Genomic DNA, 16,736 nt, shown 5'->3' with positions numbered 1-16,736 from the left:
GGGACCCAGGCATGGGGCCCTGCTTCAGCCCCCTGTTTTTTTTCTCCTTAACAGTTGATTTTCTTTCAGACTTGTAGCATATATTCTTGTTTGGGTGTTCAAATGCACTCTTTATACAGATAAACATTTCTCTAATCTTTTATTTCAGTGTTTTATTGGACGACAGTCTGATGTATCTCAGCATCCATCCAAGATTTCCAATTAATTGCTTACATAATAAATGCTTTCTGGTGCAAGGAAACTGCAAATTGTTTTATCACAGTCTGATCAAACATAAATCGTCCCAGGGTAATATGATGACCTTAGAAGTTACATTGATCCCAGTATTTAAAATTTTTACTTTAGCATGCAGGTTTTTTCTAAACTCTTTAAATACTATTGATATCAAAGTAGTGCAGCTGCAGTGGCAGTATTACTTTTTTGCTCTGCATTATTAGTGACAGCATTGCCTTTATTTTCTTGTACTACACCTTAATTTTTAAAATAGATTTAAATTTTTCAAATTGAAATGTATTACACTTTAGTTTTTAGATATCATTAAAAAGCTTTGCATACCACACTGGTTCCCAAATTCTCAGATAGTGTCTGTGCAAGTGCTTTGATTTGAAAACGTGAAGTTCGTAAGTATAGGCACTGTAACTTCTGATTGAATATACCTGTTAGCAGTTGCTGCAGGAATGACATTTTACCTGCTATTTCTTCGAAAATGGATATTCAGCTGACTTTTTAGGGTATTGCAATATCTTTTTGATGCCTAATCATTACTATGCAGCAGCGCTTCCCCCACCCCCCCCACTCCCTCTTGGTTTTAGCTATTGAAGTGCAATTTTTTAATCTTTTTAAGTTTGCTTACAATGGCCATTTGAGTTTGGCTTCAATTCTGTCTTTGTAGTACAACTTTCCTGTCTTGAGGGCTTTGATTACTACTTACAACATTTCCTAAGGGGTTGTTTGAATTTGCTTAGTACTATCAAAACTTTCCTTGCACCCCAGTCAAGGGGACAAACAGCTTAAAGCTCAGTTTCGTTTCTTTGGCGTGGACATTGCTTGTGACCACCATGCTGGAGTTGTATATGTCTCCAAATCACTTCTGCTTTCAATTTGTGCCTTTCAAAACAGAGACTTTATTTGTGCACTGCTTGTGTCAATTTAATATAAACATTCATTGTCTTTGAATGTTGGCAAAATCGGAACCTGTGGGAGTACAAACTTATGTGATGTTGTTTGTGAAACTTAAGTTTTGTCATGTGTGTGTAGGCTGGAGAATCCTGACTGTGACTTAGGGGGTAGTTTTGGTCATTCAAGTATGTGTAGGTGGCTTTCTTGATAGAAGAGGGGGGTTTTTCATTCCAAATTTCCACTGAGAGCAGTATTCCCAGGTGCAGTAATAGTTAATGAGGAGGTCCATGGGGACAAATGTCACTGCTTCTCCTCAGTATTGAATAGCTCAAATGTACAGAATGTTGTAAACATATCTTACCCTTCTGAAAGCCACTGTTATCCAATGTATGGATAACGTTTCATGTGGTGACAGTTTCATGTGGTGGACTGGAAGCAGAATTATCCTGCTGCTGATCCATGTGCTGTTGGTTCACTTTCAGTGAAATGCTGAAAGTTGTCCAGAATGTTTATGCTTGTGGTCTCAACTGATATTTCACTGAGTTACACTCTTTGTTTTTCTGGAGTTATAGATAGGATTGCAGGTGTATCCCTTGACAAATGTGTTTTGAGCAGCAGTATGTCACACTTCCCACCAGCACCAGAAAGGCAGGGCATCTCAAAGGCATCCTCTAAAGAAGACAAGTGAATAAGTCAAGGTGAGGTAATCTACAAAATGAATCTTCGTGAAGTCCGCCATTGGTAAATGGGCTTTTGTGAGCTTTATAATCTTGCATAATTCTCCATGAGTGTCATTTTTAATAATTACCATGCTTTATTTTCAGATCTTGTCAGTATCATTTCAAAGTAGTGTGCCTTCACACAAAATAGCTGCATTTCAGTTTAGTACTGATTAGTTTGAGTCTTCTGTATGAGCAACTGGTTTAACTTTTTTGTTTTACTGCAGTCACAACATTGGCAAGAAGGATGGGAGAGGTCTGATTTCCAGAGTTAGGTCAATATGTGCCCTTTAATTTTAGACTTGCTTAGACCATGCCCTTTATTTTTTTGTTGACTGCATTCTTTCCCAAATCCTATTGAAATAATCCTGAAGTATGGGCTGTCAAGGCATGGACATAATAAAGACAGTTTTAGTAGGCTTTGCTATTAAAATCAAGAGTGTTGAGAGTACGTATATCATGGGGCTTTTCAGAAGCTTTGGTAAAATTTTCCTGGGGGCAGAAACTATGCTGTTATCCTTTTACACTAGAGACTACTCTCTTCCTAACTTGATATTTGTGTTCTAGAGAACAGGGAAACTAGTATCTTTTTAGACAGCTCTGTCTGATTTGTGATACATGGTTTACTTCATCTTGGATTTATTCTGGGACATGACTGGAGACTACCAAGAAAACTTACCAAGAAGTATTTGCAGCTTCTCTAATGTAGCTGAACTTTATATTTTCTGAAACTGACCTTCAATATGTGAGGTCATTATGAAATATTTAATGGCTTTCGCTCACTTAATGAAACTTGTGTGTTCTCTGCACCTGCCTTTCTCCCTGCTTCTCCTCCTGACTGGAAAAGTGTTACCTTTTTCACAAAATCCTCCACATCCAAGTGGTACATACAATGCTTCATTTCTGATTTTGTGAGTATAATGACATCCTGCCTATCTGCAGCTCCTTCCATGCATTCTTTTTCCATTTCTTTAAGGAATTGTATTTTTCTAGAGCAAAATAAATTACTTGGTACAGGACTGGAAATGTTTAGTAAGTGTATTAGGTGAAAACTGTCATGCTCTTGTCCAACCAAACTTAACTGCAAGCCAATTTGAATGACTTGCTGTAGTTTTTTTACAATATTGCTAATTCTGTTATTTCACGTCTTTTGCATTCAGTGTTAAACATTCTGAGGGCTGGTCATAGTCTGCTTATGTGCTTCTCTTTTTTAAGCTTTTATGTAGTATGCTTGCATAATATGACCACCTAACAAGCAATGAGGTGGAATGTTTTCCCTAGTATTTGGCTAACTGACAAATATGTTGCAGATGTCTATTCAGCTACCATCATATTTTGTCAGCCTACACTCTTTTCCACTTTACAAAACAAATAATTACACTTTTAAAAATCTTAACCAGTATTTCTTTGGTTAGTTGTGCTTTTGCCTTTTTCTGTGTTGGAATCTTCTGCTGTAGTCTTCAAATTTTTATCTCATTGACATTTCTTTTCCTGCAGCCATGCACAGAAATAGGAAATTATAATTGTAATGTCTACGGTCCACTTTCCTCTGTCTTGGGCAGAAGTATGAAAGCTGAGATCCCACAATAACGGGGCAGTTTTGGTTTTCTTAGGTTGTTGATTGGTTTAGTAGTGAATTCTGATATGTAGTTTCTCATCATTTTTTTTTTAATCTGGTTTTATTTGAGTGAAAATGCTGTTTCATAAATGGCAAAAAAAAAAAAAAAAGGCAATTTGATTCTTGTCATTTTTGCTTTTAACCCAACTCAAAAATGATGAAATTTACAAATTGAGTCAGTTGTATCTTGTGGAAGCTGTGAGTATCTACAAAACCACTGGAGAGAGCTGTACGCTGAGAGAAGTTGGTACTGAATACTGTCTACTTGGGTAATCTTTGGGAGGTTTTCTATAATGAAGTTTGAAAAAAATCTCATCAGCAGAAATGGGCTCTTGTCTGGGATCACTTCCTAACTGATTGCAAGGAGGAGCACTAGGAGCACTATACTCCCTTTAAGCTGCTTGAGGATTTTTAGCAGGCATATGCTGACTTTTGTATCGTGGCTTGTCTTAATGTTTTGTTCTTTATTCTTCTGTGTTCTTTTCCTGAATCCTTCAAATCCTTTGTACATAATGAAAATATCTGCTCTTGCACAGTTATGACCTGCACATCTTTTCATTTTCCACAAAATGTTTGCTCAATATGTTAATAAAGAAACTTAATGTGCTTTGCCATATTTTCTAATGGAAGGTTGATAAATAGCATTTCCTAGTTTAAATAGGCATTATTACCTACATATTGATTGTCACAGGATTGCTGTTAATGAGACTTCTGTAGCAAACCCCTAGTAGTTTTCATGTCATTTGCCAGGCTTGAGAGTGTTACTCTTCCCTTATGTGTTTTTTTATTCCAGGAGACCTTTAATTAGTGATTTCTGTAAATTCTTCCTGTATCAGTCCTTACTATGTATAGTGCTGCCTTACAGAAATAGGAAGCTAACATTTTCTTGATACTATGAATAAAACTTGATTTAATGATAGTTAAGTAAACAGTATAGCATAATATAACATTCCTAAAAGAGAATGGAAAGTATTCATCTAGACATTGTATCTGAATCTGTATGAAAAATGACTTTGATTTCATGAGCACACTTGGTGCATCACACTAAAGTGTTCTATTTTACTCAACAGCAGAAAATTAACTGCCAAGTTTCAGCTTGGAGTTGATTTTTTTTTTTTTTTTTTTTTTTTTTTTAATAGCCAAGTTATAACTCCTTAGCAGTAGATATATTATAGAAAGATTTAATTTCGTGGCCCTTACATAATGAAAGTCTGTAACACCTAAGTCACTTCTCACTTTGATCAGTTGTTGTCAATCAGCTATACGCAGCAGGAATTTACCAGGACGCAAGATTTTTCTGTAAGTGGCTTGAATCATTAAATTATTTGTGATTTATTAATAATTCTGCTGAAGGAGAAGGATGCCTGCCTCTTCCACTTCTGTAAGTCGCTAAGTAATCTCTTTAGAATACCTTGTGGCATCTTTTGTGGAAATTACAGCTTGACCAATTTCTTCATACATGCTATATTGTTGAAGCAAAATTAGTGGTTTATATGTATTCGTACAAGGATGTTACCTACTGAGGGTGCAAAAATAAAAAAAATGGATATAGATAAGAAAAAGACATGACAAACAGCGTGTTGACAGAACAACAGAGCCTTGGAGTGAACTCTGTATTGTGGTTTACAAAATGAAAAAGATTTGAGTTCTTTGCAATACTCCTAGAGACAATTCAGGGAAAATGTTCTTGGTTCTTCTAAACTGTCTTTGTATTCTTGATAGGATAGCCTATGACGGTGAGAGGCCACTGGTCAGCCTTCTTGATTGTGGACAACAGGTTGATGAATATTTGCAAATCCTTTTTCTTGGCTACGCTTTCCTGTTGTTGGAGTGGTATGGACTGTGTGAACACGTGTATTTAAATCTCTACAGGTTACAACTTTCTTCCATGCCAGCAATTTGTTAAATTCACTTAGGCTTCTAATAGCTTTGTGAGTATGAAGAAAGTGAACTTCCCAGCAGCTCATTGTAAAATGTCTAGCAAACATGGATTTAAAAGTATAAATATTTGCATAGGTCAGATTTATAGGTCTTAAATTTTGTATACCTAATTGAAAAATAGTGATCTCTAAATATATCTACATAAATAATTATGTATAGTTCAGTGAAAGTTCTATGTCCTCGTGTTTGGATTCTGGATTTTAAATAGTGAGGTAGGAGACAGATTTGCAAGGAATAAAGGAATTGATTTGCTAAAGCTTGCTTTTAACACATGTAGGGTCTTTGAAAACGTACTGTTGACACATGACTTCATGTATGTTAAGGCATAGTTTGTTTAATGATTAGCACAGTTAATTAAATCACCATAGGCTATGTGAACTGTCATCCAAACAAACCACACTCCATTTAATTGTATTTTAAGTCCTCTTTTAGATCATTGACTTAACATCCTGTAATGATATTTATTGACCTATTAAATATATTGCGTAGGTACTTAATATGTGAGATCTCAGTCCATAGTTTATTTGTGTGTTTGTAATCCGTATTTTATACTGTTGAGCAAGTAGAGTGTGTGTAATTAAATTATTCACAATTCGGTACTATAGAGAAACCATCTGAGTATTGAATCTTTTAATATTCAGTATTATGGCCAGTAGACTTAACTGGGATTGAATAGCTGTTGGGTCCTGCTAATTATGTACAGAACTACTCATTTTGAGTTTGACCAAATTTTGGCAATGATACTTGTTAATAATTAACTCTGTTTAGAGTAATGAATTGTTCCCCGTGGCTGGTGATAATCATCATTTCTCATGAAGTATTATCTTTCTATTTAACTTTTGTCACAGGAGGTAGATGAATTCAATCCCTTCTATTTTAATGTCCAATAAGTGCAAATTCCATTTTTGTTGCTTTTTCCATGCTTTAATTTTCCTGTTAGCATTGTACAAAGAGTGTATATTGTCGTCTTTCATTTTTTCCCCTCCATTTCTTTTCTTGTACTGCTTTTTTCCACTCTCTTCTCCCCCTTCCTGCCCATATAATTTAGTTTTTAGTTTGTCAAGCTTTTTTAGGCATGCATTTTTCCTGCAGACTTGATCATGGTTCCTAATTTCAAGCCTTTCACATTATAGTTGCAACAGTGCTTCTGGTGCTTCTGTGTTGAAAGCAGCAGTGCCTAGATATCTTAAGTCCTACTCTATCATCTCCTTCTGCGCAAGGAGTGGAATAAATATTTTAAATGCTATATTAGCTTAAGATATGTTTATTTTCTTTGTAGTTTTCCAGGACTTCACTTGGCTTCTAGTACTGCTTAATACAACCAAAAGCTGATTGAATCATGGTTTTTATTCCTGTGTATTAGGATTAGCATTTGTTTGTTATGAATATGTTTGTATTTGTTATGTATTTGTTGAATTATCTCAATTTTTGTCCTCATATAAGAGCAGAAACAGTGCACATCTTACTGATTAGTTAACAGGTTTACATTCGGTCTGGTGCAAAGCATCTTAGTGTCTGGAGTGTTTTCTTGCCTTAAAGAAGGTATCCATGTGAGCATTTCCTTTTTCTTTGCCTTCTGATTGTGTATATGGAATAATACTGGATTTCTGAAAATGTTGTGGAGAACTAAAGTTTCAGTTGTTAAAAATGAAAAAAAAAAACCCAAAACCCAACCTGTCAGCTGAGTTTCTTGTTGAATCTCAAAGAAACTTACAAAGAATTGCCCTTTTCTGGATTTGGTACGTAGTATTTCATAGAATAATGGTTTGAGTTGGAAGGGACCTTAAAGATCATCTAGCTCCAACCTCCCTGCCACTAGACCAACTTGTTCAAAGCTCCGTCCAACCTGGCCTTGAACACTTCCAGGGATGGGGCAGCCACAACTTCTCTGGGCCACCTGTTCCAGTCCCTCATGACCCTCATAGTGAAGAAGTTCTTCCTAGTATCTAATCCAAATCTACCCTCTTTCAGTTTAAAGCCATCCTAAAAAGCTTTCAGGAGTGATCTGCAAATTTGTAGTACATAAGAAATTTAAACCATTTATGATTCTTTGCCACTTATGGTCAAGTAATAGGCTATTTCATTGAACCTTTTTAAAATTAATTTTTGGTCCTGTAAGATCAGATGTGTTAATTCTATAGAAAATTAGGTTCTATTTAGTGGTTTCTATACTTCTGAGAGGGATAAGTTACGTGCTCTGTTTTGTAACCTTGGCTGGCTGCTGGGCACCCACACAACTGCTTTCTCACTCCCCCTACTCAATAAGAAAATAAGAATGAAGAAAAGGGGAAGAAAATAAGATGAAAAAGTTCATGGGTCAAGATAAATACAGCTTACCAATAACAATCACTGGCAACACAGACTTGACTTGGTGAAGATAATTGCCAATTAAGAGTAGAGCAGGATGGTGAGAAACAAAGACAACACTAAAAACACTTTGTCCCCACCCCCCCTTTTCGCCACGCTCAACATCACTTCTTCTTTTCTGACTGTTTTACATTCCCCTTTCCCCATCGATCAGCACAGGGGAGATAAGGAAGAGGGGTTGTGGACAATTCCTAACCCTTCATCTTTCTACTCCTTCCTCACGCTTTTCCGCCTGCTGCAACGTGGGCCCTAACCAAGGGATGCAGTCCTTCACAGATGTCTCCAGTGCAGGTCTTTCCTGTGTGCTGCAGTTCTTCACAAACTTCTCCAGCGAGGGCCCTTGTCATGAGGTGCAGTCCTTCAGGAACAGACTGCTCTAGCATGGGTCCCCTCCAGGGTCACAAGTGCTGCCAGTAAACCTGCTCCAGTGTGGGCTCCTCTCCACAGCTTGCGGTGTGGTTATCTGCAATGTGGTCATCCATGAGCTGCAGAGGGACAGCCTGTATCACCATGATTTTCTGTATGGGCTGCAGGGGAATCTGCTTCAGTGGCTGGAGCATCTCCTGTTTCCTGACCTTGATGTCTGCAGGGTATTTTGCTCACATTTTTCTCTCTTCTCTATATTAGCTGCTCTGCAGCATTTTAGACCATTTCTTAAATGTGTTATCGCAGAGATGCCACCAGTGTCACTGATGGGCTCAACTTTGGCTGGGGTGAGTCTGTTTTGCAGGGCTCTGTCTGCCATGGGGACAGCCCCTGGTCCCTTCCCACAGAGGCCATCCCTGCAGCCTCCCCTGCTAATAAAACCTTCCCACGTAAACACAATACAGATGTTCAGTTTCAAACCCAGACCTTGTATGTCACACAAGCTTAAAAGCTTGGTTGCATGTCAGTTGGACATATCAGCTGGACAGTTCAACTTGACCATAATAGGAGATTCAGTCTTTGAATTTTTTCAAAATGTGCTCCAAACAGGACTGTATCATCATCTTCTAATCAAGTTTGCACTGCAGTTGATCTGATCTGACAGCTGTCCTCCACTGGAAAGGGGAGTTTTGTTTCCCCAGTTCCCTTAGTTCCTGTTCCTTCCCTTGAGTTATCTTTGATGCTTGTCACATGCTTTTCAAAAAGAATTAGGCTTGTTTTTCTGAGTTGGTGAGTTTTGTTGGTCCAGCAAAGCATTTGATGCTTTTATATATTATCGGATTAAGGGATGCAAGACTCCCTTCTGCTGTGATGAGCTGTTAAAATGAATTTAGCTATGACACAGAACATGATCCCATCTGAAAGTTGGAATGGAATATCTGTGTCAAACAGCAACAAGAGTGAACTTGGTTACATCTTGTGTGTCTTTGCGGAGTCCTAGACTTAATGTCATGACAATGCATTAAGAAATGCAGTGGGAACGAAGGTGGCAGTGTATTTTCCATGGAGTATTAAAGTAGTTGCTTCAATGAGTTGTTCCATCCCAGCTTTCTCATGGTCTTTACTACAACTGCAAGTACATAGCACTTGGTTCAGCTGCCATGTAGGTACAGAGGGGATGACAGAAACCTAGTTGGCTTTTGTGTAGCTATTGAAGTACATTGCATACCATGGCTTGGGCCAATAAGTCTCAGTTATGGCAGGTTACACCATCTTGTTATGTAACATGCTTCTGACCCATCTCTTGTGGATTTTGGTTGATTTTTATTTCTAATGTTACAGTTCTGAGAAGTTCAAAGTGTACATAGATCCTCCTTGCATAGGAGGTCAGTAGGAAGAAAATACCTGACTTGGAATTCACAGTTCAGGAGAGTGATGACTGTGAGGAAGTTTTTCAAACTTTAAAATAAATAAATAAAAATATGAAGGCAATGGCAAAGAAATTTTATTTCCTTTTGGTACATTTTTGACTTGTAGCTGTCCTGGTAGAGTCTTTTCCTAAAATTCTAATTTATCCCAACACATGCCATCTAGTTTTTCACTGTCTTTTGTATTAATTGTTTTTATGCAAGTAAAGCTTTCAATTCAGCTTCCTTCTCTGCAGCAGTGGGACTTTGCATAACTTAGGGTGGATTAAGGTGGCAGTCTGCATTTCCATCAGTTTAAAGGGACTGAGAAACCAAGTAGCAGAGTTGTTTTTATACTTGGAATTTAGGAAGAAGATACCTTTGCTTATCTGCAGTCTTGCTGAAAAACTTAGCTTTGTGACATAGAGGAAAGACTTCCATTTCATCTGCTCTCTTCCTGTCCCTACTTTGTTCTCTGTCTGCTGCTTCTCTGTCAGTATGGGCAAATTAAAATTAGTGATGTGTAACACTTCACCAGCATTGCTGTTTAGGCTTTGGGGGAAATTGTGCTCTGTTTAATTGTTTGGAAAACACAAAGTCCACTTCAGATATCTGTTTCTCAGTCTGAAAATCCAAGCTGGCTTTATTGATTTATTGATAATATTGATATTATCACTATAATAAAAAATTATCAATATAATTATTATAATATTATTAGAATATTGATTTACTATTATCAAATGGTGGAAACAGTTCATACAATAAAATAAGAAGATTCTTGGTTGTGTCTCTGTATGTGAAGATCAAATACATTCAGGAATGAGGAGTTTTAGCTTTTTTTTTCTGTGTGCTTGTCAAGTTTTATTGTAGTATAGGACAATCTATCTGACTACCAATACCACTGCTGTCTACCACAATATATGTTACTGAAAAGAGTCAAAATCTCTTGTCTGACTTTTTCTTTGTATGGGTTTTGTTGGTATATTTCTAATTGGATTTTGTTTGTGAAAGCAAGACAGATAAGGTGAACAAACCAGTGAACAACATTGACTTCTTCATTTCTTTCCACAGTTTTAAAATCGTGAAACCATGGCTCATTCGAAGACGAGAGCCAACGATGGAAAAATCACATATCCTCCTGGAGTCAAAGAAATCTCTGATAAAATATCTAAAGAAGAGATGGTGAGAAGGCTAAAGGTTAGTATGCAAGTAGCTGTTTGCGGATTGAAGTTTCTTGTATACAGCATTCAGTGATTCTGTTCCTGTGTTTTTCTATCTGCAAGGATTATTTTTATTTTTCCTTTGGGCTTTACCTTTTCTGTGCTCAGAAAGAAGATATTGTTGCCTGTTGTGCCTTCTACCACTTTCTTGAAGTGACTTGTCTAAAAATGTTTAAATGAGTTAACAAATCACAAATGGAAATAAGCTATATTAATTTCAAATACTTCCTTAATTTTATTTCAGCTCTTACAGTAAGTTGGTACTTTTAGAGAAGAAAATACTGGAAAACATGAAAAGCCAGTCATGATTTTGGAAATAATATGAATGTGTCAGAATTTATGGATTTGTGCTTTTTGGGTTGATTACAAAACTCTTTATTCTCATTATTTTAGCCTGTATCATAATGAAGGTTGTCTTTATTATGGTATGTATTTGTCTCCTCAATTTCTTGATCACTTCATTTGGCCAAACTCTACAGGAAGGTGGAGAGATTTGGGGAATAATTATGTTACCACAGTTCTTTACACATGTACTCTCACAAATAGGCAGGCCTGTTAGTATTGTGCAGAAGGAATGCCTGCAGCTTGGGCTTGCCCTGTGAAACAGGAGGGAGCAGATGTGAGAGAGGAACCTTAAGTATTCTAACAGCTGGAAGAGCTTAATTTGGCATTTGTTTTCTTAAGAAGTGGGTTTAAGTCAGTTGGAACTACTGGTAAATGAACAAAAAACAATAAAACCCCAAAACACAAGGATTCTTTCTCCCCTCCCCCTCAGCAACCTGTCTGTGCTTTGGGAGTTAGACTGCTAGAATGCAGTTTACTGACTAAAGTCTGTGATGTTAAGTAGAGGATGACATTTATAACTGTATGTATGAATGACTCCTAACAGAAGGAATTATTTGTTAGCCCTTGTGTACTTTTTTGTTTTGGTTTTTTTTTTTGGGTTTGTGGTTTTGTGTTTTGGTTTTTTTTGGGGTTTTTTTTTTTTTTTTTTTTTTGGGGGGGGTTTTTTCGGGGATGGGGTTTTTTTTTTTTTTTTTTCAGTTTACAAAAATGTACACAGTTCTTACTGATACTTTTTCTCCAATAGTTTAATTTCATTTTTGGCCTTGAATGTCTAGTCCCTTCTGCTCTGTCATTTTGATCTGTCTTGCAGAAGTGTTCTTTGCAGGATGTCCTGTATTTCTTGTCAGTGGTTTATTCTGGCATTATTCATTGGTACACAGGCAGGGAGAAAACCTCAAGCAGTTTCTTTTATGAAGGATTGGATAATCTGGGCTACACCACAAATGTATAGACCTATAGTATAAATACAGTTGCAGGTGTTAAAGAGCAGCAGTTGATAAATAAGTGAACTGTTAGCCTCTTTGTTTCCCCAACTGCCAAATTCAGATAAATATTAGGGAAGAAGGACTTTTCTGTGGATTTTATTTTGATTTACAGAAGCAGAGAGTGTGCTGTTTGTTAATGACAATCTATTTATATAAATACAAATTATTGAGAAATCTCTAGAATGAAATGGAAAATATGCATAATAAATTTCTATATTAGCATAACTTCTCTTAAATATTATGCATTTCCGATCCATGCTATCTCCAAGTTATAGTAGATTTGGAAAAGAGATATAAACTAAGTGGTTGGAGTCATGAACTAGCACTGAAATGAGAAAGAAGGTAATAAACACTTGAAAATGAAAGTGTGAGAAAAAAGTTATTCCAGAGTTTCTCTTATAAGCAAGAGGAAAGGCATCATCTAATGAAATACATTCATTCTAGATCAGCAGTCTAATAATATAGTCTTCCATAAGTTATATGACTAAATTCTGAAGCTTATTACTGTAGAAAAATGTAGGAAAAATTGAATGGGTTAAGAAATACAGGCCACATCTGGAAGATGAAGCTCCCGGAGTATTAATCATGGTGGCCTGGGTGTGATTTCAGGCTCAGGTATCCTCTAACCTGTTGCTTTGCAGGACGCTATTAAGGAATGCTAGGAGAACTAGGTTGGATTTCTTTGTTTTTCCTTCAACACTGTGACGGATTGCTCTGGAGACAAGATGACTGATTTTCGTTGTCCTGACCAGTATGGGAGTTTATGTTGTCAGGGAAGAGAAACGGAAGGTTCATTTCTAGAGTAGACAAAAACCATACTTGTTGCATGAACTCTTGTGATGCCTGAATATTTGTTCATTTCCTGTTAATTATATAAGTCTAACTACTTTCCATAGAAGTGAAAACAATTTTGATTGCTAAATCACTTTAAGTGTGTAAAGGCTTAAAATGCACTTCACATGATTCATCTTGTGTCTGACTGGAGAAGACTTTTTTTCTCACAATGGATACTCTATGTGTGTGTAAGCTACTCACCTTTTGTGCCTTTCAGTAAAGGATTCTCATATGCTTGAAAACCTTACAGCTGCTAATTATGCAATTGTGCAGAAGTCCTTCCTTTTTTAAAGTAGGATTTGTTACTACCTGACTGATTGCAGTGAATTTGAGGGGGAAAAAAAAAAACCCCAACTATTTATTAAATAAAACAAACTGTAGCAAAGCAAAAGAGTTTATAGGTGGGTTTTGTTGTTTTGGTTTGTTTAATTTTTCGTTTGTTTGTGTTTGGTTTTTTTAGTTTGTTTTTTTGAGGAACTTCACTGACATCATTATTCTTGAAAAATATCAGTCCCTGCGCTGTAAAATAGGTCGGAGTTTTTACTTTAATTCTCAGGATTTTGTAATGTCTTTATTATTATTTTGTTAATTTCAACAAGAGTTTAACTCCTTAAAATAATTCTGACTTTGTGGTCCAAATAAGAGATTGGAGAAAGACATAATTTATTTTGTCAATAGATTTTTCTCCTCCAAACAGTTTTTTGAATAGAAAAGTTATGACCAACTAGCAGTTACCAAGTGTGGCTTTTCTTGCTTTTGTTCTGTTTAGGGTGTTAAATATTTGGTGTCCCAGACTTTTCTTTCTTCTGTAACTTTAGTCTACTGGGTCCTAATAAATACTAATGGGCATTTTAGAAAATGCATGCGGCTGAGCTGCCCTGGATTTATATATAGTTCTGCTGAAAGTGCATGCTGTGCTTCTGGGGAATAAACTTATTCTCAGCAGTAGAAGAGAAAAACCTGTAATTGAAAGAAAATAGAAGAAAAATAAATTGTTACCCTAAATACTTCTATTCAAAATACTTATTTCTCCCTTAGTTTTGCTGTTTTTGAAGTTTTTCAGTGACTTGCAGTAACCATGAATGCTGTTGTATTTTTTTGGATTTTGATTTTACAGTTTCTTAGGTATGTGAAGTACTGCAGGTAGGCTTTCAGTAACTCTGAGGCTGTGTATTGGGACAATTGTTAGAGGACCCAACTATGTCCTGTCTCTATCTTGAAAAATAAGACAGTGGTTACTCAAATAAGTACTACCGCATTGCTAATAATGTTTCTGATTAGAAGTTGCACAAAACCAGAAAAGAAACTTTCAGTAAGGACCCTGTTACACAGAGGATTTCATTTTATGTACTGATGTCTGTCTGTCCCTTTTAGATGGTTGTGAAAACTTTCATGGATATGGACCAGGACTCCGAAGAAGAAAAGGAGCTCTACCTAAATCTTGCTTTACATCTTGCTTCAGATTTTTTCCTCAAACATCCTGATAAGGATGTACGTTTGTTGGTAGCATGTTGTCTTGCTGATATATTCAGAATTTATGCTCCTGAAGCTCCATACACTTCACCAGATAAACTAAAGGTAAATTGAATTAGTCTGTCTTTTTCACACCAGGTTTGAATGATTAATATGATTGATTATAACTCTTTATTTCTGGTGCAGCCTGAGCAGTTCCAAGTTTTAACTTGATTCTGGGATAGGGGTGTTTGGTCAGGTCAAATGTTCATTGGATAAAGTGATACATAGTACCTTTTTCAATAACTTGTAGAGCTTTGGATTTATATTGAAAATAAATATGTTATTGAACTGCCATGGGGATTTGCAGATAGCGGTCTGTTACTTCAGAAGTATTGATACGCCTGTGTCTCTTATCATAATCTTTTGCAAGATAGCTAATTCCTTCAATTGGGAAAATACCTCTGCTGTTTGCAATTAAACTGTGAGGAGATGATTACTGTGTTCATAAAGAGAAAGGCTCTGTTGAAACAAAGGAAAAGTATTTTTGTACAGAGGATGATGATTTCTGATGTGAATTAGAAAATTCTGCAATTACAAACATCACTGATCCCACTAGATGGAGATGGTTGATAGAGAAATGCCAGGTTTGAAAAGGCAGTACAGATCTGCCCCATTTATTCCAGAAAAAAATAAATCTTAGGTTGTTTTGTTGTTTTCTTTTTGCTTTTTTAAATAGAAAGCTTAACTTTCTTTCTAACTCTCAAAATCATAACACTTCCCTTACACAGTCTGAATCTAGAGTGATGAACTGAATCTTAGAGAAAATCTTGCAGGCAAAAATAACACTGAGAAACGTGTACTTTTTTGGTTTGGTTTGGTTTTTGTTTTTTCTGCAGTAGGATAAAATGATGGTTGTGGTGGAAGGCATATCTGTTATCACTCAAGAAGAAATCGATCAATTTCTGATCTTGTGGTTGCACCAGAAGGGCTTCATAAGCAGGGCCAACAGTATGGTTTCAACTGTAGCAAATCCTTTGGTACCAGACATACTGAAGAGATACCTAGGGATTTGTTAGATGTTTTTTCTTTATTCTGAATTGTTGCGCTTCTGATTACACTGTATCTTGTTACCTTACCTATTGCTTACACCATCTTCAATGGGAGACAAACGTTAACTTTCTCTGCTCTGCTATATTTTAAATCTGGTTTTGAGGCATCCTGATTTCTACTTCAGTTTTGAGTATATGTTTTCCTTTGCTTGTTAGGCTTAGAGTTTGTTGGTGGTTTTTTCTTTCTTTCTTTTCTGTGTTGGGCAAACGTTATAATATTCTTCCGTACCAAACTTCATCTGTCAAATGCTACTAAGTTTCATATTTGGTAGTGTATCATATTGGAAGGTTTAAACTACTGATCTCGAACTTGCAGTGTAAGCATACTACTACTTGGACAGAGCTCTGAACAGACTAGGAACCTCCACTCTCAGCATTCAGTTCTATAATCTGTATGGATTTCAGAATTCAGTTTCTTGACGGGAATTTCTAAACCTATTTTGAGAAATAAAGAAAGGACAAGCAATAGAGACCTTTGCCTAGGGCTACTGAGGTAGGTTTTTGCAAACCTGTTTGCTCTGAATACAGCTTTTGTGGTTGCAGGACAAGCTCTGATGCAAATGTCAAAGAGTTCCCTCCACTTTGTGACAAAGAGGTAAGAGGAAGAATGCTTCCTCTTGGGTTATGTCTTGGCACTATTTTAACCTGGTATTTAATATTTTATCCATACTGCAGCTATGAGTCTCTTCTAGTATGTTTAGCACCAAAGTTAAAGATGGTGAAAGGAAGGGCTAAAAAAGATAATTTCAAGAGGAGAAAACTTAGGTTTTTGCCCTCGCTTCAGACTCTTTGTATCTCTTTGTAACTTATGCACTGTGCAAGTAGGATACTGAGAGAAGGGATCAGAATTTCAGATTTCCGTCTTCGGAGTATCCTTAGTATAAATCTTACGTTCCTCACTGAGTGTTGTAAGAGCTTTGATAACAGGGATGGAAAATGCCACAAGTAGGCTAAAAGCAGAATTGGAGCAGGATTGCTTTTCTGGGATATGGAAACCTCCAAGTCCTTCTCAGTCTAGGGAAAGCCCAGAGCCCAAATCTAATTTTCGGGGGAGGGGGAGGTATTCTAGTCATTGGTGTGTATCAAAGAAAACCACTTGGACAAATGGACTGTCTGCCTGACTCAGCTGAAATGGAGATGTATAAGGGTGTATGTAGTAGCAGAACTTTAACTATCTGAATGTGTTTTGTGGTGAAAGCCACAGCTCTGATGTTTACTGAAGCCATTATGTGGTTAATTGGTATCAAGACA

The 16,736-nt window shown here is 36.6% G+C and overlaps 1 protein-coding gene across 5 annotated transcripts in view; it reads left to right on the top strand.

The window, feature by feature from the left end:
- Positions 1-16,736, top strand: part of PDS5B (PDS5 cohesin associated factor B) — a 112,840-nt gene that overhangs the window by 12,915 nt on the left and 83,189 nt on the right. For 4 of the 5 annotated variants that reach the window (XM_030475803.1, XM_030475801.2, XM_030475802.1 and 1 more), the window contains exons 2-3: positions 10,608-10,733; positions 14,296-14,499. In XM_030475803.1, coding sequence (XP_030331663.1) covers positions 10,626-10,733; positions 14,296-14,499 — 312 coding nt within the window. In that variant the 5' untranslated portion in view covers positions 10,608-10,625. The remainder of the gene's footprint in view (positions 1-10,607; positions 10,734-14,295; positions 14,500-16,736) is intronic. The other variant, XM_030475804.1, reaches the window with a different exon arrangement.

Source organism: Strigops habroptila, chromosome 2 (assembly GCF_004027225.2).
Source record: "Strigops habroptila isolate Jane chromosome 2, bStrHab1.2.pri, whole genome shotgun sequence".
In the NCBI taxonomy this organism is placed as follows: Eukaryota; Metazoa; Chordata; class Aves; order Psittaciformes; family Psittacidae; genus Strigops; species Strigops habroptila.
This window is presented reverse-complemented; position numbering and strand designations above follow the sequence as displayed.